The 23,697-nt window shown below is 43.1% G+C and overlaps 1 protein-coding gene across 1 annotated transcript in view; it reads left to right on the top strand.

Annotated features, from left to right (window-relative positions):
* The window catches only part of LOC122797143 (antizyme inhibitor 1-like), a 595,584-nt gene that overhangs the window by 256,359 nt on the left and 315,528 nt on the right, over nt 1-23,697 (top strand). Inside the window, exon 5 of the mRNA XM_044065942.1 lies at nt 15,624-15,705. Within this exon, the coding sequence (XP_043921877.1) occupies nt 15,624-15,705 (82 nt within the window). The remainder of the gene's footprint in view (nt 1-15,623; nt 15,706-23,697) is intronic.

Genomic DNA, 23,697 nt, shown 5'->3' with positions numbered 1-23,697 from the left:
CCATTGGTGGCTTATACTGTGGGCTGACTGTTTCAGTGGGGATGACTTTGCAATTGCTTATTCTGCCACAGTGCCCTTTCCTTACTAGGAGGAAGTCTACCGGAGCTGAATGGTGACAGAGCATGTGATCCTGTGACTCACTTGCTGAACCATTTGGAGACTTCAGTGGTCTCTCATTTCGGTTGCCCCACCCTGTGAACACAGGCAGTCCTCATCCTGTTCTGTTTCATTATTTGCATTCAGGTCCCCCCACTGTCAACACTAGCTCATGTTGTCATGCTTTATATAGTACATTCTGCAACCGCTCCCTGAATGCAGACACTTTCTCAGTCACAGCCCTACTGTGGGTCCAGGGGCTAGATTATGAATATTGTGCTGTCCTTGCTCTGGGGTCTTACTGCCATGAGTCTGTCACTAATTCTGATGACTTCCCTCACTGTCTTATGAAGCCTCTCCCTCACCACACTTCCACACCATTATTAGTCTCCTCTTCCCAGAGTAGTATTTTTATTATAGGCAGAATATATGTTAACATGAGTAATGGCCTTAAAGTGCTAAAACTAAAGTTTTCTTTGGGGAGCCCCTTTGCTCGTGGTTTGCCTCCTGTTCCCCTTAGTATAACTTCCTTAAGGGTTGCACAGCCTCAGTTTGTATTTTTCCTGAAAGATCTTTAACCCCTCTTCGTTTAATAAAGATGTTTCTTGTTTAACAATCACTTAACATATATAGCCATACATTTATATTAATGAAACCTATCCACACCAACACAATCTTAGTTGCAAACATTCTACATCAGTTATCTATCCAATCGTTTTCAGTCAAACATTACATAGCTAATTTAAGTCTTGCCTTCTTTTAAACCTCATTCCTCCCCAGTATGTATTGTTCCCCACAATTCCCATTTTCCCCGTATATGTTGCTCCTTCTCTTTTCTAAAAATGTCCATTTCAGTTCTCTGTTACTGTATACATTACTTTTAGTGTAGTTGGTTTAGATTTTGATTTCCATTTTTTATTAATTGCTTTTTTTTGGCAGCCACCATAATTAGACACAGCAAGGCCTTACCATGTCTAGGCAGTTCCATTTGTGTATCATAGCTGAGAAAAATCTCCAAGCTGCGATGGTGCAGCGGTAGCGTTGTTGCCTCACAGCAAGAGGTTCTCCCGTTCGATTCTCGGCTGGAGTGCGGGGAGTGCCTTGTGTGTGGAGTCTGCATGCCCCCCCCCCCCCCCCCGTGGTTGGGTGGGCATTCGAAAGACATGCGTAAATGGGTGTGCCTTCACTGAAGATTGAACGTCGAGCTGGTACCTCTGCATTCATGAAAATCGACTGCCACTCATTAGCAGCCCGGAGTTCCGCTGTGGCGACTCCTAACCAGAAAAAGCCGAAAGGCAACAGCTGAGAAAAATCTCCCTCGTCACACCAGTCTGCCCTCCCAGAATCTCCACCAGTGCATCCTGCAGGACATCCTTAGTCTACCAACTCCCCACACTCCCAGATAATGTTCCCAATTACCTTTCTTCAAAAAAAAAAAGTAATCTTCCTGATAACCCCAAAGTCTCAAAACAACCCACTAAGCAGTTATTGTGGGTCCAAAAACAAAACTGTGTAAGAAACTTCTCTGTGTAGAAGATTTTCAGTCCATATTTCTCTAGTTAATCACTGTATATTAATCAGATCAGACAAAGGTAGTAGAAGTCACAACGTAAACTTGTCTTAAGTAAAAAATAAATAAATAAATAAATAATATATAATTGTGCAAAATTACTAAGTATTCGAAAGTAATCCAAGCAAGGCAGGCAGTCTGTTTCCAGTCAAAAATCCTTTAAGTAGGATTTTCGACTGGAAACAGACTGCCTGCCTTGCTTGGATTACTTTCGAATACTTAGTAATTCTGTACAACTATATACTTTTTATTTTAATTTACTTATTTTACTTGAGACTAGTTTAAGTTTGCTACTTTTTGTCTGATCTGATTAATATACAGTGATTAACTAGAGATGTATGGACTGAAAATCTTCCACACACAGAAGTTTCTTGCACTGTTTTGTTTTAATTACCTTTCTTCCCGTCGCACTTTCAACATTTGCTGTCTACCTGATGAAAAATTATCTGGAGTCTACTTTGGGTGTAAAAATATTTGTGTAAACATTTCCAAGCAAAAATCCTAAATCTAGATTTTGTTGCATGTGTGGGAGGCGTACATATATATCCACCCATTGTTTCTTTGTGAATTGCTTATCCAGTCTCTCTTCCCAATCCTTTCTAACCTCCTCCTGATTCATATAGTTATCGTACAGTATTTTGTATGCTCTACTATTTATTCCTTGTTTAACGGCAGTTTCTGGTTCTTGATTTCACTAAAAAAAAAAAAACCTCTTACCAGTGCTGTTTTTTTGTTTAGGACCACCCCCCCTCCATTTCTTTTTCTCTGCCTATACTTTATTGATCCTTGATAGGGAGGTCAGTCTCTAACCCATCCAAATAAATTCCTAGCGTCTTCCATTCTGTCATCTTTCCCTCTCTATTTGCTCCTAATACCTTGGTTTTTTGCCAGTTTTTTCTCCAGTGAACTCCAGCCCCCATGTCTCTTGTCTGTATCCCTAATTGCAGTCATCCCTGTAGGCAGAATCTCATTTATCCATTCTCCATGATCGCTTACTTAGAATACTTTGATACTTCATAGATGTAATATGTGTAGTAATTGTTCTCTTTAAAGGCCTGCATCCAAAAATCACTGTTTCTTGAGCCCCCCCCCCCCCCCATTTCAGCATTATCCCTTTTCACAATGAATTGTAGATGTTCTTTGTGTTTCACTGTTGCAGTCATCACACTTGGGTTATCTTCCTGCAGGTAGCCCTCAGTCGGCCCAAATATCAGAGTCTTAGTGTTTTTGCGTCTGATGCTGTCACCACTTCCATGACGTCAGGTCATAAGGGGTATAAAAACAGCCATCTTTACATCAGTTTTTCTTGCCGAGGAGGAGCCTGAAGCAGTTCGCAAGTGCCAGTTGGCCTCTACCTGAAATTTTAGTTTTTCGAGTTGATAATCCTGAAGTCTTCTAAAGCTAAGTACGCCAGTGTGGGTTCTTTTTTTCTTGCTCTAACCGATGTCAGAAAGTTACAGTTGTCTTGCCTGTGGAAAGCAAATACCTCACAGAGATTTTCATTCTTACTGCGTCACCTGTGTAGGCTTAGACTACTACGTCCCTCGCTGTCGGTTTTGTGCCTTGTTTAATGCCCAAACCATTCATCGTCAGGCTATTAAATTCTTTCACTCTCAATGTCTGTATTCCGAAATGGCTCCAGCAAGCCATCCGACTACCGATAGACAGGTAGACTGCTTGGATCCAAAACTGCCGACAACGCTTCCGTTAAGCTAGTCGCCAGTCCTCAGTGAGGCACCTTTGCAGCCCCTGATGCCCACTTCTGTGGATTCGCAGGCCTCTGCTGAGACCCATTAGGAGTCCTGTATGCTGCAAGATGCTTCTTCGACTCTGGAACCAGTGGATGTCTCTACCTTTGGGTCTGGAGCCGCTGTGCAGGCACCGGCTTCTGAGGGTGTTTTCTGACCTTCCAATGTTAGATTCAAACTGACTTTTTTAGCCAAAACTACCGAGATTCTTGGGCCCAGAGTAGCACTACACCTAGAAAACCAATGACAAAAGCACATGCTCAGGCCCCCATGCCACAAAAACAAATACTTAGACTGGCTGAAGACCTTATAACGCTAATGGAAGCCAGCCTTCCCCTGCTAAGAGACCAAGAATTCAGTTGCCTTCAGATTCTACAGACCAGGAGTTTGACTCTGACATTTCTGATTTATAAGGATATGCCCTTAGCCTGTGTGGATTCAGATGCAGAGGAATCCATTCCCTCTGCCTCCCCTTCAGAGGATTTCTCTTTTGGTGAAACCTTGCATTCTTTGAGAGCATTTTCATTGGGAATGCCAAGACTATCCTTAGTCCATAGGTTCATAGGTTCATACTAGGCTATCTGCCCGAGGGCATTTACAAGCCTAGCCCATAGTTTTGTGGCTTACGCCACCCCTTTAGTATGGGGAACTATACCCATTATTTTGCTGTGCCTCTGTTGAGCAGTGACACTGAGGTAATCCCTGGGGTATATCAGAGACTCAGAATTTTTAGAGCTACCTCAGCACAGGCGTTAAGCTATTCCTCCTGTCCTAGATGTGGATGATGTTTTCTTGGAATCCAGTCTTATTCCAGACACCTTACCTCTGGCCCCTAGGAAACATCACAGGTACTACCGAGTACCTGATTCCCACAAGTTTCTTTTCAAGAATCCTGCTGCTGATCCAGACATTTCTGAGGGACCTAAAGGTTAAAGCTACTACAGCCAAAAATCCTATCCCTTCGGACAGGGACTTCAGAGCTTTAGACAGATGGGGTAAGAAGGTATATACATCTGCAACTCTTGTTATCAGGGCATTGAATTGCCTGTTTCACATGCTTAAGTTCCAGCAACATATTCTGGATCTTATTAAACAAAAAATGGTAATATTTCCAGATTGTGCAGAAAGTAAAGATTTGCAAGAGCTTATGCATTCTGCAAACCAAGTTAGTAAGCATACTTTGCAGTGTGGTTTTGATGCCTTAGAAGCATCTTGCAGGGCTGCAGTCACTGGCTCTGTACTGAGAAGACATGCTTGGCTGAAGGAGCAGACCTTGCCAGATCATCTCAAATCCAAATTACTAGATGCTCCTTTAAGTAAGGGCATTTTGTTTGGCACCAAAGCAGAAGTAGTTCTTAAAGATAGAAGAAAAGCTAAATTTATGCAAACTTAAAGAATTCTTACAGGTGCAACCACCTTGATTCAGTAGGCATCGCCCTTCAAAACACTGGCCCTTATCAGGCTGTCCCAAACAAGACCCAGGGGAAACGGACCACCCAGACTACAGTCTCCGGATATGCAGAGGTCTAAGCAATGGAGTGCTTCCACCCCTAAAGCAGGGAGTGGTAAGCCACCTCCCTATGGAAAAAGTTCACAATGACTTCTCAACTCTACCTCCCAGCCCTGTCCAGTTGCTTGTGCCCCTAGGAGGAAAACTTGCCCTTCATGCAAAAAACTTAGATGTCTATCACTCAGGACCGATGGGTCCTCATCATTGTATCCCAGGGGTACAAATTTTATTTCCATTCACTGCCAACTCCAAGCGGGTTTCCAGACCTTCTTCCAAACCAGTGGGCAGAGACTCAAAACTAAGTTCTTTCCCTGCTCAACATCAGAGCCATTCAGCTAGTTCCAGTAGAACAAAGGGGTCAGGGTTTCTACTCCAGACTATTCCTGGTACCCAGGAAAGAGGGCTCTTCGCACCCAATCCTGGATCTTTCAATTCTCAACACCTTCCTGGTTGTCCCAAAATTCAAGAGTCTTACCCTGCAGCAGCTTCTCCCTATGCTAGCCAAAGATGCCTGGTTAGTCAGCCTAGACTTAAAAGAAGGTTATCTGCACATCCCCATCAGGGAATCATGCAGGAAATATGTATGATGTTCTTCGTTCCCCATTGCTGCAGTCCTAAGGGTATTTGGCTCCAGCCGCATACCAGAGAAATACCCAAATTTACCTGTAGGGCGACTGCCTGATTCAGGCAGACAGCCAGTGCGTCAGGGTACTAATGCGCATGACCGACGTCATATCCTCAGTCTTTTTTTGCCGCATGGTCCGATGCAGAAGCAGTTTTGCGAGTGCAGGTTGGCGTTCTGAAATATTTCCAAACCGGAGTTTCAGACCAAACAGAGTTGGGAACCCCTGCTAGAACATTTTGGTTTTTCTTGCCTCAGTATTTTACCGGATGTCAGAAAAAGTGAATAACTGTATTTCTTGTGGGAAACAGATACCTCATAGGGATTACCATACCTTGTGTATACCTTGTTTAGGGCCTGAGCACGACGTTGTTGGTTGCCGCTCTTGTGCTAGGTTTAAGAAACGCACTATTAAGAGGAGGTTGGACTGTGCCAGGTTAGTGTTTGGGAAGCGTTGCAATTATAAAATGCCGCCGGCTGCTCCGACGCCCGCTTCGTCCAAGAAGCGCAAGGACAAAACAGCGAAGCCTAGGGTTGATGAACCGGCAGTCCCGGACGTCGGTTCTTTAGAAGGCTCAGTGGAGCCAGAGGTTTTGCCAGGAGTTTCCATGGAGTCCCAGGCAGAAACTTTACTGTTACAGGATGTGCCTTCTCAGGAGGTAGGCCAGGCTGAGGGGCTTCTCAGGTGACTGTTCTTCCCTCTCTTCCCAAGGTAGTTAGAGCCTCTCCTTCTGTTGCCAAATCTTCTTTGAGAGGTAGGCCTAGTTCAGCTTCAGTGGGGGCTTCTCCTAGCATTTCGGGTTCTGTACCTAAGAAACATATGCTTAAAATGGCAGAAGATTTGATTACTATGATTAGAGGTTCTATGCCCCGCCTGATAAGAGGCCTAGGGTGGAACCGGAGTTTGATAGTTTTGAACAGTGTTCAGAGGCTTCAGAGTCTTCTACGGAAGACTTGCAGGAGTATCCTACTTATTCTGATTCTGATGTGGATGATTCCACTCCTACAGCTTCTCCTCCTGAGGATTTCTCATTTTCAGAGACTCTGCATTCCATGAGGGAGCACTTTAAATGGGAAGGCCAGGATTACTCTGATTCCAGGAAAAGGCTTAGGGAATTCTTGTTTTACCCCAGCATAGGCCCTTAGCTATTCCTCCTGTGTTGAATGTGGTGGAAGATGTTTTTGCAGAGGCTTCCCTGAACCCTGACTCTTTGCCTCCTGCTCCTGTTAAGCCTGATAGGTATTATAGGGTGCCCGAAGCTCATAAGTATTTGTTTAAGAGTCCTAGGGCGGACCCAGAAACTATTTCTCAAGGGCCTAAAGGTGTTAAAGCTTCTGTGGTTAAAAATCCTGTTCCCACTGATAGAGGCAAGGGCTGTGGATAGGTGGGGAAAGAAAGTGTATACTTCTTCCACTCTAGCCATGAGAGCATTGAATTGTCAGTTTCACATGCTAAAATATCAGAATTATCTCCTTTCACAATTGAAATCCAAGGTGGATGCTTTGGCGGAAGGTATTGAGTGTAAAGAGTTGCTGGATTTGGTTCATGTGTCTGAACAAGTGGGTAAGCATTCTCTGCAATGTGGTTTTGATGCTGTACAGGCCTCCTCGAGGGTGGCTGCTACTAGTTCTGTTCTTCGCAGGCATGCCTGGTTGAAGGATCAGAATTTAGCTGAGCATGTTAAGACAAGGATTTTGGATGCTCCTTTACAGTCTGATGTGTTGTTTGGATCGCCTGTGGAAGCAGTTTTAAAGAAAATGGAGGACAAAGCTAAGTCTATGCAAACTGTTAAAGATTTTTTGCAGGTGCAGCCACCGAAGTTTAGTAGAAATTGGCCTGCTAAGGGGTGGACATATCCTGCTTATGATCCCCAGTCTAGGGTTAGGTCTAGACGTGGTAGGGGCAGGGCTCAAGGTTCTTTTAGGCCTAGAACAGGAAGTTCACCTGCTCAGACTTCTGGTGAGGGCAGGGGTCAGTCCTTTCAGAACAGACCCAATGACCGGTCTTTTCAGCTGGCAGTAGATTCCCGTCTGGCAGCTCCTTTGGGAGGAAGACTGTCTCTTTTCAAAGAAAATTGGGATTTAATTACTCAAGACAAATGGGTGTTGGATATCATTCACCACGGTTACAGATTTTATTTCCATACAATGCCCCCTTTCAAAGGCATGCCAGACGTTCCTCCTCCACAACGAAAAGAGGCTCACAAGCAAGTTTCTCAGTTACTCCAGATAGGGGCCATTCAGCCAGTCCCTGTATCAGAAAGGGGCCTAGGATTTTATTCTCGCCTGTTCCTAGTACCAAAGAAGGGGAACACGTGGAGACCAATTTTGGATTTATCTCTCCTCAACACTTTTCTGGACATTCCCAAGTTCAAGATGTTGACGTTACAACAGCTTTTACCTCTGCTGGGCAAAGATCACTGGATGGTAACTTTAGATCTCAAGGAAGCTTACCTTCATGTGCCTATAAGGCTAAGTTGCAGGAAGTATCTGCGGTTTCGAGCTGGAAATTCTCATTATCAGTTCTCTGCATTGCCCTTTGGCTTATCTACTGCCCAGAGTATTCACAAAGGTTCTGGCTCCAGTGATAGCTTACTTCAGGCTTCAAGGAATACAAATCTATCCTTACTTGGACGATTGCCTGATTCTGGCTCAAGAAAAGGAAGACCTTCTACAGCATCTGGAACATGTCATAGCAGTGCTAAGATGCCTAGGGTATTCTGTGAACGAAATAAAGTCCAGTCTAGTACCCTCTCAAGACATGTGCTTTCTGGGTGTGAGACTGAATACAGCAGCCCAGATGGCCTTTTTAACCCCGGACAAACAAAAGAGTCTATCACTTTACTTCCATCAACTATCTCATCAGTCCGTGCTGACTGCAAGGACAGTCCTTCAAGCATTAGGGTTCATGGCATCTTGTATTCTGGTGCTTCCCAATGCCAAACTGCATATGAGGAAGCTACAATGGTATCTCAAAATGTATGGACACAGCACTGCCAGGATTTGGACACTGTCATTCAAATAATACCTTGCCTTCAAAAAGAATTTTTGTGGTGGGCTCAGGAATGTCACCTAAACAAGGGACTCTCTGTGACCCGGCCAGAGGCGAATCAGATCTTAACGACAGATGCCTCGGACATTGCTTGGGGAGCTCATCTAAATGGAAAGTGGATACAAGACAAGTGGCCTGCCAGACTACAGCATCTACATATCAACATGAAGGAGATGTTAGCAGTCCAGTTTGCATTAATGGCTTTCAAGGAGTTACTTCTTCCAGGGCAGGTGTTGATTCTAACAGACAACACAACTGTCATGTGGTACATCAACAAGCAAGGGGAACACATTCGTATCGTCTATGCAGGCAAGCAATGATTTTATGGGGGAGTGCGCTAAGGTTGCAGGTAACTGTTCAGGCAAGGTTTCTGCCGAGCACAGAACTCCTTAGCAGATGTGTTAAGCAGACAAATCATGGATCCCCACAGTGGAAACTGGATCTTCATGTATTTCAAAATTGACAGTGTCATGGGGAACTCCAGACATAGATCTGTTCGCTTCTCCACTAAACCACCAGCTGCCACAGTATTGCACAAAGGGGTTTCATCACACAGCTTGGAAAGTGGATGCTCTGTCTTTCAGTTGGAAAAACCTTCATGTGTATGCCTTTCCTCCTCTGCCTCTTCTTCCAAAGGTACTATTAAAGGTCAGGCAAGACAGGCCAAGGATGATTTTGATAGCTCCAGATTGGCCTCGCAACACTGGTACCCACTACTACGGAGTCTGGTAAGGAAGCCTCCATGGCCTTTACCTCTGATTCCTCATCTGTTATCTCAGAAGGATGGTCATCTGCTCAATGTCAAGCTTCACTCTCTTCATCTAACAGCCTGGCATCTTCTGTGTTGAAACACAGCAGGTCTCAACTTCCTCAACAAGTTTTAAATGTGATTATGGAGGCTAGAAGACCTAGTACAAGGAAAGTGTACGCAGACAAATGGAAGAGATTCTTATTTTGGAGTACAGCAAAGAATTTGCAGGTTTCTGAGCCTAATTTGAGTGTGGCTCTTCAATACCTTACTGAGTTATTGGACAAAGGTTTGTCCTTCTCTTCCATTAAGATTCATGCTGCAGCAATTTCAGCTCACTATGATTGTGACCCACCATTGTTTTCGCATCCTTTGTTCAAGCAGTTTCTTAGAGGGGCAAAGAATATAAGACCCCCACGTAGAGCTCCTACTCCTGCTTGGGATCTCAATTTTGTGTTGGAAAAACTTACTCTACAACCTTTTGAGCCTGCGGCTACTGCTGAATTGAAATACTTGTCATGAAAGACTGCTTTTCTGTTGGCTATTACTTCTGCAAGAAGGGTGTCCGAGTTGCAGGCCCTTATGGCAGTAGAGCCATTTTTGATTTTCCATAAGGATAGGGTATCATTACGTACTAATCCTTCCTTTATGCCTAAGGTGGTTTCTAGTGTGGCTTTAAACCAAACTATTCATTTGCCTACTTTTTATGCAGACCCCCAAAATAAAGGGGAAAAGATTTTGCACACTTTAGATGTACACAGGCAATTGCGTTATTATTTAAGCAGGACTAAGGATTTTAGGCAGTCTCAGCAGTTGTTTGTTTCTTTTGCTTTGAGTTCACAGGGCAAGCCTGTGTCAAAACAAACTATTTCTAGGTGGATTGGCTTTTGCATTGCATTTTGTTATTCCCATTATGGCAAGGAGATTCCAGCTGGGATTAGGCCTCATTCCACTAGGGCTACTGCCACTTCAACAGCATTTCTAAGGGGGGTGGCAACTAAGGATATTTTGGAAGCAGCTACTTGGAGTTCAGTGCATACTTTCTCTAAGCATTATCACCTTCCTATCTACTCTAAGTCTAGGGCTGGTTTTGCCACAGCTGTTTTGCAAGGCATGTTGTCAGCTCCTGCTTCTTTATGATTTGCCAGCCTCCCTTACCTCTGCTTTGGGATTCTACCCAATAGTTAGGACTGCAGCAATGGGGAACGAAGAACATAGTACAGTTTTGTACCTACCATAAATGTAGATGTTCGAGGATCCCATTGCTGCAGTCCAATTTACCCTCCCTCCTTCCCCTCTGTGTTTAGGGGTGGTTGTGTAGGTGAGGTTACATGCATATATTTTTTGTATATATTTTCTTGTATATATTGTACATATTTTTGGTGCAGGTATTTTGGGCCTTGTCTTTTTAGGATCTTCTGACATCTGGGGCAAGAAAAGACTGAGGATATGACGTCGGTCATGCGCATTAGTACCCTGACGTACTGACGTCAGTCTAATGCGCGCTGACCGACGTCAGCCTTATACTCTGGTATTCGGGCCGACTGGATGCGGACTATACCCAATAGTTAGGACTGCAGCAATGGGATCCTCGAACATCTACATTTATGGTAGGTACAAAACTGTACTTTTCAGGTCAGGATCTATGCATTATGAGTTCTCTGCACTTCCCTTTGGCTTATCTACTGCATCCAGGGTATTCACAAAATGCCTGGCTCCAGCCATTGCATACTGCAGGCAGAGAAATACCCAAATTTACCTGTACTTGGGCGACTGCCTGATTCAGGCAGACAGCCAGGAATTGCTGCTTCAGCGCCTGGCATTTTTAAAAAGCCTTCTCACTTCTTTGGTACACAGTCAATGAAAAGAAATCACAACTGGTGCCCAGCCAAAAAGATGGCATTTCTCACTTAAGAAAAACAAGTCTGACTACTTCAAGCAAATGGCCACCAGAACCCAGCTAACTGCAAGAAAAGTACTGCAAGCCCTAGGGTTCATGGCCTCGTGTGTCCTGCTAATTCCATATGCAAGAGTGCATGTGAGGAAATTTCAGTGGTACTTGGTCTTTGGTACCAACATTCACAAGACCTGGAAACAGTCATTCCTATCATGCCTTGTCTGAGGGCAGAGTTCCTTTGGTGGGCAGAAGCATGCAACCACAACAAGGGGCTGCATTTTACTCTACCCTACGCCACCCAAACCCTGACCACAGATGCATCAGACTACACATGGGGGGCCCACATTGCTGGCAAATGCATTCAGGGCTACTGGAGCCCAAGCCAGATTCTTCTGCACATCAACAAACGGGATGCTAGCTTTAAAAAGAAAACTGCTCTGACAGCTTTCAGATACCTAATCCTTGCAGGACAACTGCTGATGAAAACAGAACACCACAGTTATGTGGTACATAAACAAGCAAGGGGGAACCCATTCTTACCCCCCTCTGCAGGTTAGAAATGACTCTCTGGAGCACAGCTTTGGACAACCAAGTCCATCTACAAGATCAATTCCTGCCAGGCAAACAAAATTCACTGGCAGACTTGAGCCGGAATCTCCTAGGCCCACACAAGTGGAACTTGGAGCCCAGCACCTTCAACCTACTGATCCAGAGGTATGGGACCCAGAGGTGGATCTCTTTGCCTCCCCTCAAAATAACCAGTTAAGCAAATTTTGCACCATGCACCCTCAGCAGAGCCTGGAAAGTGGATGCCCTATCCTTTCAATGGGAAAACCCCTCAATCTATGCCTTCCCCCTCTCTCGAGTAGTAGTCAAGATAAAAGAAGACAGGCCAAGGACAATTCTGATTGCCCCGGACTGGCCACGCCAGCACCGGTACCCACTCCTGCACAACCTGACAATGGTGCCTGGCACCTACACCAGACCCCTACCCTGCTGTTGCAGCAGGAGGTACAGATTTTGCATCCACAATTTATGCCTAAGGTGGTGTCCAGTGTGGCCCTAAACCAATCCATCCATTTGCAAACCTTTTTCCCTAACCCTCAGAATAAAGGGGAAAGGATCCTGCACTCTTTGGACGTGCACACAGCTCAGGTTCTACCTTGATGGAACTAAGCCTTTCAGAAAAATCTGACCAGCTGCTAGTCAGCTTTGCAACAGGGGCAGAGGGCAAGGCCATTTCTAAACCATCCATTTCCAAATGGATAGCACACTGCATCAATTTCTGTTACAAGCAACATGGAAAACCAACCCCTCAAGGGGGTCAGAATACATTCCACTAGGGCTACTTCTACCTCTACAGCATTTCTAAGGGAAGCCCCTACCAGGGACATTCTGGAAGCTGCAATTTGGAGTTCTGTACACACCTTCACCAAGCATTACCATTTACCTATCTTTTTCCAAATCCAGGGCAGGATTTGCTACAGCAGTCTTGCAGGACCTACTAGCCAGCCCCAACTCTTCTCGACTGCCTCCACCTTTCCTCAGCTTTGGGAATCAACCCAAGTGTGATGACTGCAACAGTGAAAGACAAAGAACATAGTACAGTTGTGTACACTTACTATAAATGTAGATGTCCGAGTGTATTCACTGTTGCAGTCCTGGTTTCCCTCCCTCCAGCCCCCTATTTTTCTCTCTCCTCTCTCTAGCTGTTCTTAATGGTATTGGTGTTTACTTTTTAGTGGTGGTGGTTTCCACACCATATGCTAGCTCCCTATTTGAGGGCTCCTGACATTTGGGGCAAGAAAAACTGATGTAATGGCATTGGCTGGCTGTTTTTATACCCCTGACGACGACGTGATGTCATGGAAGAAGTGACGGCATCCGACGCAGAAATACTATGACTCTGGTATACGGGCCGACTGAGGGTTACCTGCAGGCAGATGACCCAAGTGTGATGACTGCAACAGTGAATACACTTGAGCATCTACATTTTTATGGTAAGTGTACACAACTGTACTTTTTCTGCTTGTACTATGTATAGGATACTTAACTGTGTAGCTCTGAAATACCCCTTCAAATAGGGTAATCCCAATCTGCCTTGTTCTTCTGAAAGAATCATCTTATCCCACTTGACTCTTCCCCTCCATGATAAAGTCCTTCAGCTCTTTACTGACCTGTATATGACTCACGGGACTAAAAACATTTTAACTGCTGGTATCTTACTATCCATCTCCATATAACAAAGCTTCCAGTTTCTCAGTTTTTGTATTATGTTTTGTTTAGTCTCTTCGCACATATCCTTAGTTACCACACTAGAATCATTTTTAGTCTATACTCCTAAATATTTCATTTTATCATATCCCCATAAAAATGGATATTGCTGAACCAATTCGTATGTGGCTAATTAACCACTATTGCTTTACTTTTACTGCAGAAAAGTAAAGTGGTGTAGGTAAACTGGTCTCCCAACACAGCAACAATGCAAAATAAAAAAGACTAGGAGATACCAGGCCACGGCTGCTAAAATCATCAATTTAAACCAAGTAAAAAGGTGAGCGCTTTCGCAGCCAAAGCTGCTTCATCAGACAATACAATATATCATTTCCCAAGTTCTTACACATTGGTCGGTGCTCACCTTTTTACTCTGATTAAATTGTTTGATGATTTTATCAATCGTGGTCTGCTATCTCCTATTTTTTATTTTGTTACACAATTAATGAAGCTAAAACAAAAGCAGTATGTCATAAAGATTTGAAACTCTCAAAATGTTCCACAACACTGTAATGTCTCTCTGATTTTGTCAGGTGTAAAATGTCATCTGCAAATAGCCAGCTTTTCTTGACTACCATACCAATTTTATCCTTGAATTTCTGAGTCCCTTATTTTCTTTGCCAGTGGTTCTAAATATAATGCAAATAAAGGGGGAAGAGGACACCCCCTGCCTGATAATTTCTGCTTGAACAGAGGAACCAGAGGACACCACCCACTTAAATTTTCACCTCTAATCCCTCGTGTCCTCCTAATCAACTTTTATAATTTTTTCAAGAACTGCAAATGCTTGCATTGTCCTCCTCATAGTCGCAGCTTACTCTGTCAAATGCTTTCTCTGCCTCAATACCCACCAGCAACAATGGTATCTTCTTACATTCTGCTTCCCTCTGAATCATCTGTGTTCTGTTAGTCAAATGTTTGCCTCCCCTCCACAAAACTACATTGATCCATATCTATCATTTTGACATTACTTTTGCCTTTCTTTTAGCCATGATAGATGTGAACACTTTTATAATCCTGGTTTAGTATTGAAGTGGACCTGACTGAAGCTGGATCTGATGGATCTTTTCCCTCTTTAGGTATTATAGCTACCACTGCTTTTCCCCCAGGACATTGGTACTTCTCTTCTTAAAACACAGTTCAACAAAACTTTCCAGGTCTTTAGCATTTTTTCCCTCCTAGCTTCCAGACTTCCACAGGAGTACCATCTATTCCTGGGGACTTTCCTGTAGATTGGCTATGCATCACAATTTTTATCTCATCTTCTCATATCCTAGCAGTTAGTAACTGAGCTCATCTACCTCTAACCTTGACATATTTTATTTTTCCATAAACATTTCTATTTGTATCTTTTCTTAATTTCCAAAATACTTATACCTCTACAGGATCTCTTGTTGGAGGCGCTCCCTAAGCTGGATGACAGCCCTTTCTACTTTCGTTTGCCTGAGTTATGCTAAATGTTTTTGTGCTCAAGTGTCAAAAAACAAGTTGCTTTATAGCAATCTTTCTAAACGTGTATAATATTGAGGTAATCTCTTATTTTCTGCTTGTTCTGCAGTTGATCCTCTTGTTCTGAGACCCCCTATTCTGCAATGCTTTAACATTTGTCAGTCCTTCTTTGTGTTAGTTAACCATAGCTTCCTTTCTTTTATTTCCACCCTGTTTTTAAACTTCACCTTAATTTTATCCCACTCCTAGCTGTATTTTCAGAAGTAATTTCTATCCTCTTGAATGGCTTCTGAGTGATCTGCACTACCCATTTGTTAAATTCCTCTCTATCTTTAAAAGCTCTTGAGCACTGCTCGCGTGTGTATTTTTACATGAATGATCTGCTTAATTTTAGGAAAATCTGCATAATGGCTAAAGGAGAATTGCCATGTACCCACAGTAGTCTCTTCAAGATCTGTGTGTCAAATCTTTGTATTTTTTCAGTTGCTTTAGTTCAGTGATTTTTGGAAAGAAAGTAACAGCCATGTACACATTTGACTACATAATTTATTTTGGTGCATGTGATTATTTTTTAAATTTAGCATTTGACTTTACATTTTGTTACAGGGAGTCTGTGTTTAGAGCTGCAGATTTTTTATTTTTTATCTTTTTCTATAGGTTTCATACTTCAAGGTCTTGGAAGGATCCCATTGCTTATGGAAATGCTTTATCTGATGCTCGCTGTGTTTTTGATATGGCTGTAAGTATCTTTGTTTTTAAATTTTAAGTTTTTGAGACTGTTAGCACTGGAAGCTTGGCAGGAGTACACAATTGTATTGCTGTTGCCATGTTTTATATAAAATCCACTTAGTATTGTGCAAATTTAAATGCATCTTCCAGTAACTGTTTTTAGTGTTGTAGTGTTCTCCTAATTTGGAGATGCAGATCCCTCCCCATTCTCTGACTTTGGGAAGGTTGAAAGTTGGAGAGAGAATTCAAGGGATACAGTTGACCACCTCTTCACACCATGTTCTCCCACTCAAAGTTTTGAGCACTGGAGTGGTAAGTGGAATGACTACAGGTGTAGGATATGTAGCTTGTTTCAACAAAGCCACACTCTGTGGGTGATAACTGAAGATAAATGCAAAGGTAACAGATTGAGCAAAGCTCGACATAACTGTGTGGAAATGATTGTAAAGAAACAACCTTAGTTGTATTTTTTCTTATGGAGATGTACTTCAGTCTTAAGAAGAGAGAGAATTTCTTATGTTTGTCTTTTCGGCTTTTCCCGGTTAGGGGTTGCCACAGTGGAACTCTGGTCTGCTAATGATTGGCAGTAGATTTTATAGTTCCGAGTTGCCCGCCCGACCTTCAACGAAGGCATGCCCATTCACGCATGTCTTTCGAACACCACTCTACCGCGGAGAGGACATGCAGACTCCACACAGAAGGCACTCCAGCCGAGAATCGAACAGGAGAACCTCTTGCTGTGAGGCAAGAATGCTACTGCTGCACCATTGCATTTGAGAGAATTTCTTATACTTATTGCAAATCTCTGGTGAGTCATCCAGTTTTAAAGTTTATGGACGATGTCTTGGATTCTTCCCTGCAGCCTGACTCCCAAACAACTGTTCTTAGGACATATTTTTAGGGTACTGCATTCTCAAACTCTTCCAAGAATCCAACAATAGCATCTCTAGAAATCCTTTAATGCAAAAGAGGATAGAACCCTGGATAAGAGTGGACAAGAAGGTATACGCATCAGCTTTCCTGCTCTTGAGGACTTTTAATTGTCCGTTTCATCTTAAATTCCAGGAAACATTCTTGGACCAGATGAAAGAAAATCTGGTGTGGACAGAAGAAGCCATCCAAAAAGAATTTAGAACTCTAACTCTTGTTCTCTGGTTGCAAAGCATATTTGCATTGTGGCTTTGCTTTAGAAGCATGTAGCAGGGCAGTTGATTCCATGTCTATGATCAGGAGACATTGCCTTGTTTAAGTCCTGAGCTTGTAAAATAAGAAGTCTTGGATGCATCTCTTGACAAGGCTTAAGTCCTGTAAAGGATTATCTGCAAGTACATCCTCTGCCCTGTTCTGTAGTAATTGCCCTACTAAGTCCATGCCTTTCTTGCTTCCCAATGTTGATGGAAAGGGAGGGAGACCTGGACAACAGACCTCAAAGAAGACTATATGCTGATCAGGGATCTAGGTGTAGCTGACCCCATCCCACAGGGGTCCGGCAGAAGCAGCCATGTTTCTGCCGAGCACCTCCCTTAAGTAGTTGTCTGAAACCACCCCCAACCCAACCCAACCCACACACAAAGCAAGACTTAGAGGAAGGGTTATTCTTTCTCTGAATGGGTGACTAGACATTGCCAGGGACATGTGTGGTTCATATTCTAGGAACAGGGTATAAATTGCAGTTTGCTTCCCTACCCAGACCAACACATTCCATCTGTCCCCAAAGTCAAGCTCAGGATGCCTCATGTCCGTCCAGGGAAAGCTACACCTAGAGCAAGGCTTCATAGAACCAATCCATATGGGAGAAAAGAACAAAATGCTACTTTCTAGTGCCAAGAAATATAGGATCGTGGAGTCCATTCCTAGACTTACCATGACTTAAACTTGCTTCTGGGCTACATTTTTTTCTCGTTTTCTACAGGTTGTTGAGGGGAGATGCATGCCTATCATACAAGGCATTGTCAGACCCCACCCTGATGGACCTCTTGCATATCTGCAAAACATGCAGCACCAAAATTACTCATTTTAAAGGCATAAACCTTGCCTGTGATAAAAATAGGACTACTTGGAGAGACAGGTATGTATCCCACAGATGACTTTGGAACAAACTCCCCATCCATGTGAAGCAGATTTCCACCCTAACCCAGTTCAAGTACCACTTGGGCATTTGAATGAGGAAGTGGAAATTCATCCCTGGTTTGCCACCTGTCTAATGGACACAGCCTGTAAATGGCTCATCTCCCAAGCCCCTGCTTACACTTATCAAGGATACCAAAACTAGGGTATTGGGTATGAATAGCTAGGCTAAAAAAGGCCCTAGTGGTGTTTAGTCTAATGCACACCTGTGAAAAAAACTGATTATAGGGCAGTAAAAAGCCTAAATACTAGTTTATTTAAGGCTAAAAGTTAATGTTTTCTGAACATTTGCAAGTTATTTTTCACTTCTGGGATGGGATCAAGAGAGAAACAGCAGTTAGTGTAAGGAGCGCAAGCAGTAATGTCTCAGCATGGATAATAAATTTAGGTCAGAGTGCACCTGTCTGCAGCTGTCTATGTAGGACAGTTGTTCCTATTAGGAGTCTTAAACTATTATATGAAGATAGAGATATTTATATATTCTATATATAGATATATATATATATAGATATATAGATATATATATATATATATATATATATATATATATAGAAATATAGAGATATATAGATATAAAAATATATATAGATAAAGCTACATATCTATATATATAGATATCTATATATATAGATATAGATACATATCTATATATATATATATAGATATATATATAGATATATATATATATAGATATATTATATGAAGATATATATATGTATTTGTGTGTAGTTTAGTATTAAGTTACAGGTTATGGGTATGTGTTTTTTTGAGTTTTCATTAAAACAAAATCTTGTAAAATGTGACAAGTTCAAATGAAGGTGACAACTTTAAAAAAGATTAACCTGCCAAACATTTGTGGGTACATGTCCTAAAAGCTGGATATAGACATATAAAAAAAATAGTTGTATATAATAGATGGGAATAACTTATTACAATAATGGCAACACTTTGCTATATTATCATGGACTATGAAAGGTCTCACAGGTGTATATAAAAAGGAAAAAACATTGAATTAAGAATATTTGGTATGGAAGGCATGAATTAGTAGGAGGTTGGAGATAATTGACATATTCCCCAATGTACAACATATTTCCCAAGGTAAAATAAGTGGCTAGTCAGAAATTGTATTTTACAGAAACATGCATGCTTTTGCGTGATCACCCCCCCTTCCCATTCTCTACATGGGGTCTGGGTGTCATGTTAACTGTCACCATCTCTGTTCAGTGCCAGACTGTTGCAGATGTCCTCCTCTTCCATGTTGCAGTATTCACTAGTGAGTTTACCCTTCTTCCCATCAGCTTGTTCGGCCAGCTTTCCAAAGCTTTTTCAGTCCCTGTTGGTGCGTCAGATATCTGAAGTGTAGGCTGGTATGTGGGCCGTAAACGTGACGTCTGCGCGCACCAGTCCTCAGAACCAAGAAACCCCAGACGGCGCCAGTCCTGATAGCGTAGCCTGAGTAGGAGCCAAGGAAAGCAAGTGAGGAAAGGGCAAATTTTCCAATTTTCACTGTACCGTGATCTCGGAAAACAGATTTCTATGAATGGCATTTTCGTTCTTACAGCCGTTCGATCTTTTTACTATTCAATCCATTGTCATACACCCAATAAAAGTGCTAGTGGCGGGTCTTGATGTAGTGAAAACATTTCACAGTAAGCTGGGATTTTGAGTAAGGCAATGGAGGCATTTGCATTTTCTGATAGTGTTATTTAGGAGGATATAACGGATCGGAGGCAAAAATCAAACTGGGAGGGTTCCTCACTGATAAGTTGAACATAGGAACTAGGCAGGGGTGTCCTCTTTCCTGATTGTTTTACATTTAGAACCATTAGCAAATAAAATAAGGGGCTCAGAAATTTAAGGATATAATTGGTATGGTAATCAAGAAAACTTGGCTTTATAGAATATCTTATACCTGAGAAAACCGGAAAACGACATCTTAGTGTTGTGGAACATTCTGAAACAGTTGCAGGTGTGTTTTTTGTGGATGTAAAGTTGAAGATGAAACAACATCCGTAGCTGCAAAATATGTACACACATGAATTGGTTCAGCAATACGTATACTTATGGGGGCATGAAGTTAATCATTTAGGATTATGGGTTAAAAAGGATTCTTTAATGACAGCTAAGGATATATTGGAAAAACTAGTCAAAAGACAATACAGAAACTGGAAGCTCTTTTCTATGGATAGCAAGATACAAGCAGTAATGGCTCTCCCTTAAGGATATTCATCTTAAATCCCACCGTCTCCTCACTCAAACTTCCTCCTGTTTTTTTTCATCCTCCTTTTCCACTTTAAAATGTTCGTGTTTCATGTTGCAGTCATCACACTTGGGTTATCCTGCCAGGGGTAGCCTCAGTCGGCATGAATACTAGAGGCTTAGTATTTCTGTGTTGGTTGCTGTCGCTCCCAGACTGACGTCAGGCCATCAGTAGTATAAAATCAGGCAGCCGACTCCATTACAAAAGTCTTTCTTGCTGAGGAGCCAGAAGCAGTTCGCACGAGTGCCGGTCAGCCACTACCTGAGTTTCGTTTCCGAATTGAAGTTGAAGTCTTCTAAAACTAAGTTCCCTTTTGGGGATCCTTTTTTCTTGCTCTAACCGATGTCAAAGTTAACAGTTCGTTAACAGTTCTTGCCTGTGGAAAGCAAATACCACACTGAGACTTCCATTCTTACTGTGTCACCTGTTTAGGCCCAGAACACAACGTACCTTGCTGTCGCTTTTGTGCTTTCTTCAATGCCAAAACTATACATTGTCTGGCCCTTATTGCAGCAAAATATTTTTGCTCTCTATCACCGTATTCCGATATGGCTTTGGTAGGCCATCTGATTACCGAACTTCTGAAAAAAAATAAGAATAAAAACAGACCGCACAGGTCCAAAACTGCCGACGCTTCCATTAAGGTAGTCAGTTCGCCGGTTCTCAGTGAGGTGCTTCCGCAGCCCCTGATGCCCACTTCTGTGAATTTGCAGGCCCCTACCGAGACCCTTTTTGGAGTCCGGTATGCTGTGAGACTCTTCTTTCACTAAGGATTCTGCGGATGTCTCTAACTTGGATGGGTCCAGAGCCACTGAGTAGGCACCAGCTTCCGGGGAAGTTCTTCTCACTACCGATACTCGGCACAAGCAGACTTCTTTCGCATCTTCAGTTCTTTCTAAAATTATTGAGTTTCTAAGGCCCAGGGTACGAACTACACCTAAAAAAGCGACCCAAGCTCAGGCACATGCCTCCATCTCAAATGCTTAAGATGGCGGAAGACCTAATGCTTATTAGGGGAAGCCAGTCTACCCCTTCCAAAAGAAAGAGACTTGTCCCCAGCAGTTTTATCTGACCAGGAATCCGATGACTAAGATTTCTGAATATGAAGACATGCACCCCCTATCTGCTTATGAGAATTCAGATGCAAAGGAATCCATTCCTTCTGCCTCTCCTCCAGAAGATTTTTCATTTGGTGAAACCCTGCATACTTTAAGGGAGCATTTCCAATGGAAATGTCAGGACTGTCCTCAGTCCAAAAAGAGACTCCGGCAATTCTTAGATTTAACACAGCACAGACCTTTAGCCATTCTCCCAGGAAACCTGACAGGTATGACTGTCTCAAATTTCTTTTCAAAAATCCTACTGCTGGCCCAGAGGTCATCTCCCAAGGACCTAAAGGAATAAAAGCAACCACAGCTAAGAATCCCACCCATTCGGACAGGGATTCCCGAGCTTGCCAGGTTCATAGGTTGGTACTAGGCTATCGGCCCTAGGGCCTATGCAAGCCTAGCCATAACAATTCCCTGGATATTTATTCTCACAATATTTACTTCTCCAGGCCCCTGTCTAGCAGGGCGACTGACATGATCCCCGGGGTGAATTTCCCATCTCCCATCCAATCATCAAGGTTCCTTTTGAAGAGGGCCAAAGAGTTGCTCTGCTTGAAATGTATGGGCAGTCTATTCCAGAGTATGGGGAGTCTCTGGGTCAGGAACCTTATCCCTCCAGCATGTTTAGTTCATTGTGATGACAAGGTTTAGATCCCTGGAGCGTGTGGCTCTGAGGGATTGGGATTTCTTTGTGGAGCATGTCCAACAGCTCAGGGTTTGACATGGCCTTGTATGTTAAGCAGAGATCGCCTCTGAGTAGACGATATGCCACAGAGTATAGCTGGAGTTTTTTTTAGACTGTCAGTATATGGCATCTGCTTTAGGCCTGTGATTCTTTTAGTGAGGTATTTCTGTGGCCTTTCAAGCTGTTGCAGATGTTTTGTGAGGTACATACCAAACTGGGCATTATACTCTATAGTGGGTCTAATGAGGGATGAGTACAGTGGGACAATGACCTCCTTTTTTCTGGATGAAAAGCCCTTAGTGATGGTTTGCCACACAGAAGGATTTCCTGACTGTTGTGGCAATGTGGTTATCGAAAGTGAGACCACTGTCCACCTGTGTCCCCAAGTCTCTCATCACACTTTCGATGTTTAGTGTCCTGCCACCTATGTGGTAATTCATGGGTACATGTTTTTTTCCAAAGGGGATAACTATACATTTCTTGGCATTAAGCTTGAGCCCATGGCTCTGGCACCAGGCATCTGTTTCTGTAAGGCACTTTGGTAGAATATCCACATCATTTGGGGATTCAATAATGGCTCCCAGTTTGCAGTTGTCTGCAAACCTTGTTAGCCAGAGTCCCTTAGTGTTGGCCTGTACTTCAGAGATGTAGATGCCAAACAAGAGTGGTCCCAGGACTGAACCCTGAGGTACTCCACTTGTCATTTGCCTGGAGCTGGATTTGGAGTCGGCTATTTTTACTGTCTGGGTTCTGTCAGTAAGCCAGTTAGCAACCCATCGAGTGACGTAGGGATTTATGCCCAGCTTAGTAAGTTTATGATTCTAGAGTGGGGGATGGTGTCAGGCCGTGGCGAGGTCCAGATAGGCTGTGTGGACTGCCTTACCCTCGTCCACAGCTCTGGAGACTGATTCAAAGAAGTCAATCAGATTCAGGAGACAAGATCGGCCCTTCACAAACCCAAACTGGGTGGGGTCTAGTGTTTGAAGGTTGCCAATGTCTTTGTTTATAAGTTCCATGATAATACATTCCATGCCCTTGCAAATCAGGCTCGTCAGACTGATGGGACGGTAGTTCCCGGGATCCAAGGTGGATCCTCCCTTGTGGAGCGGGATAACTGTAGCTGTGCGCCACTCAGTGAGCACGAAGCCTGAGGTGAGGCTATGATTAAACATGACACTTGGGTAAGGTGCCAGTTCTTTCCCGGGATCCAAGGTGGATCCTCCCTTGTGGAGCGGGATAACTGTAGCTGTGCGCCACTCAGTGAGCACGAAGCCTGAGGTGAGGCTATGATTAAACATGACACTTAGGTAAGGTGCCAGTTGATTTTGTAGTTCATGTAGTACACAGCCTGGGATGTCATCCCATGGATGCTGTATTCTTAGCTTTGGAGAGTGCGGTTTCTACCTGTGTGGCCATGATTATCTGAATTTGGCAGTCTTTTGGTATTGAGATGGGCCCTTTAGGGGGTGAGAGTGAGGTGAAGTTGGCACTAAATCGATCTGCCAGGATATTGGCAATATCCTTGGGATCAGCATATTTAATGCCATTCTGTTGTAACTCAGAGCAGATCTGAGCATTGCCATTTAGATTCTTGACGTAACTATAGAATGCCTTGTGGTTGTCTTTGGAATCTTTGGCAATATTATTTTCGTAACTAGCTTTTGAGGATTTTATGAGGGATCTCATCTTCTTACTGAGGCTGGTGAGGGATGGGGTAAAAAAGTATACACCTCTGCAACTCTTGCCATTAGAACACTAAATTGTCAGTTCCACATGCTGAAATACCAGCACCATACCATGGAACGCGTCAAACAAAAAAAA

The sequence above is a fragment of the Protopterus annectens genome, chromosome 3.part0 (assembly GCF_019279795.1).
Source record: "Protopterus annectens isolate FY-2018-M chromosome 3.part0, PAN1.0, whole genome shotgun sequence".
NCBI classification, from domain to species: Eukaryota; Metazoa; Chordata; order Ceratodontiformes; family Protopteridae; genus Protopterus; species Protopterus annectens.
This window is presented reverse-complemented; position numbering and strand designations above follow the sequence as displayed.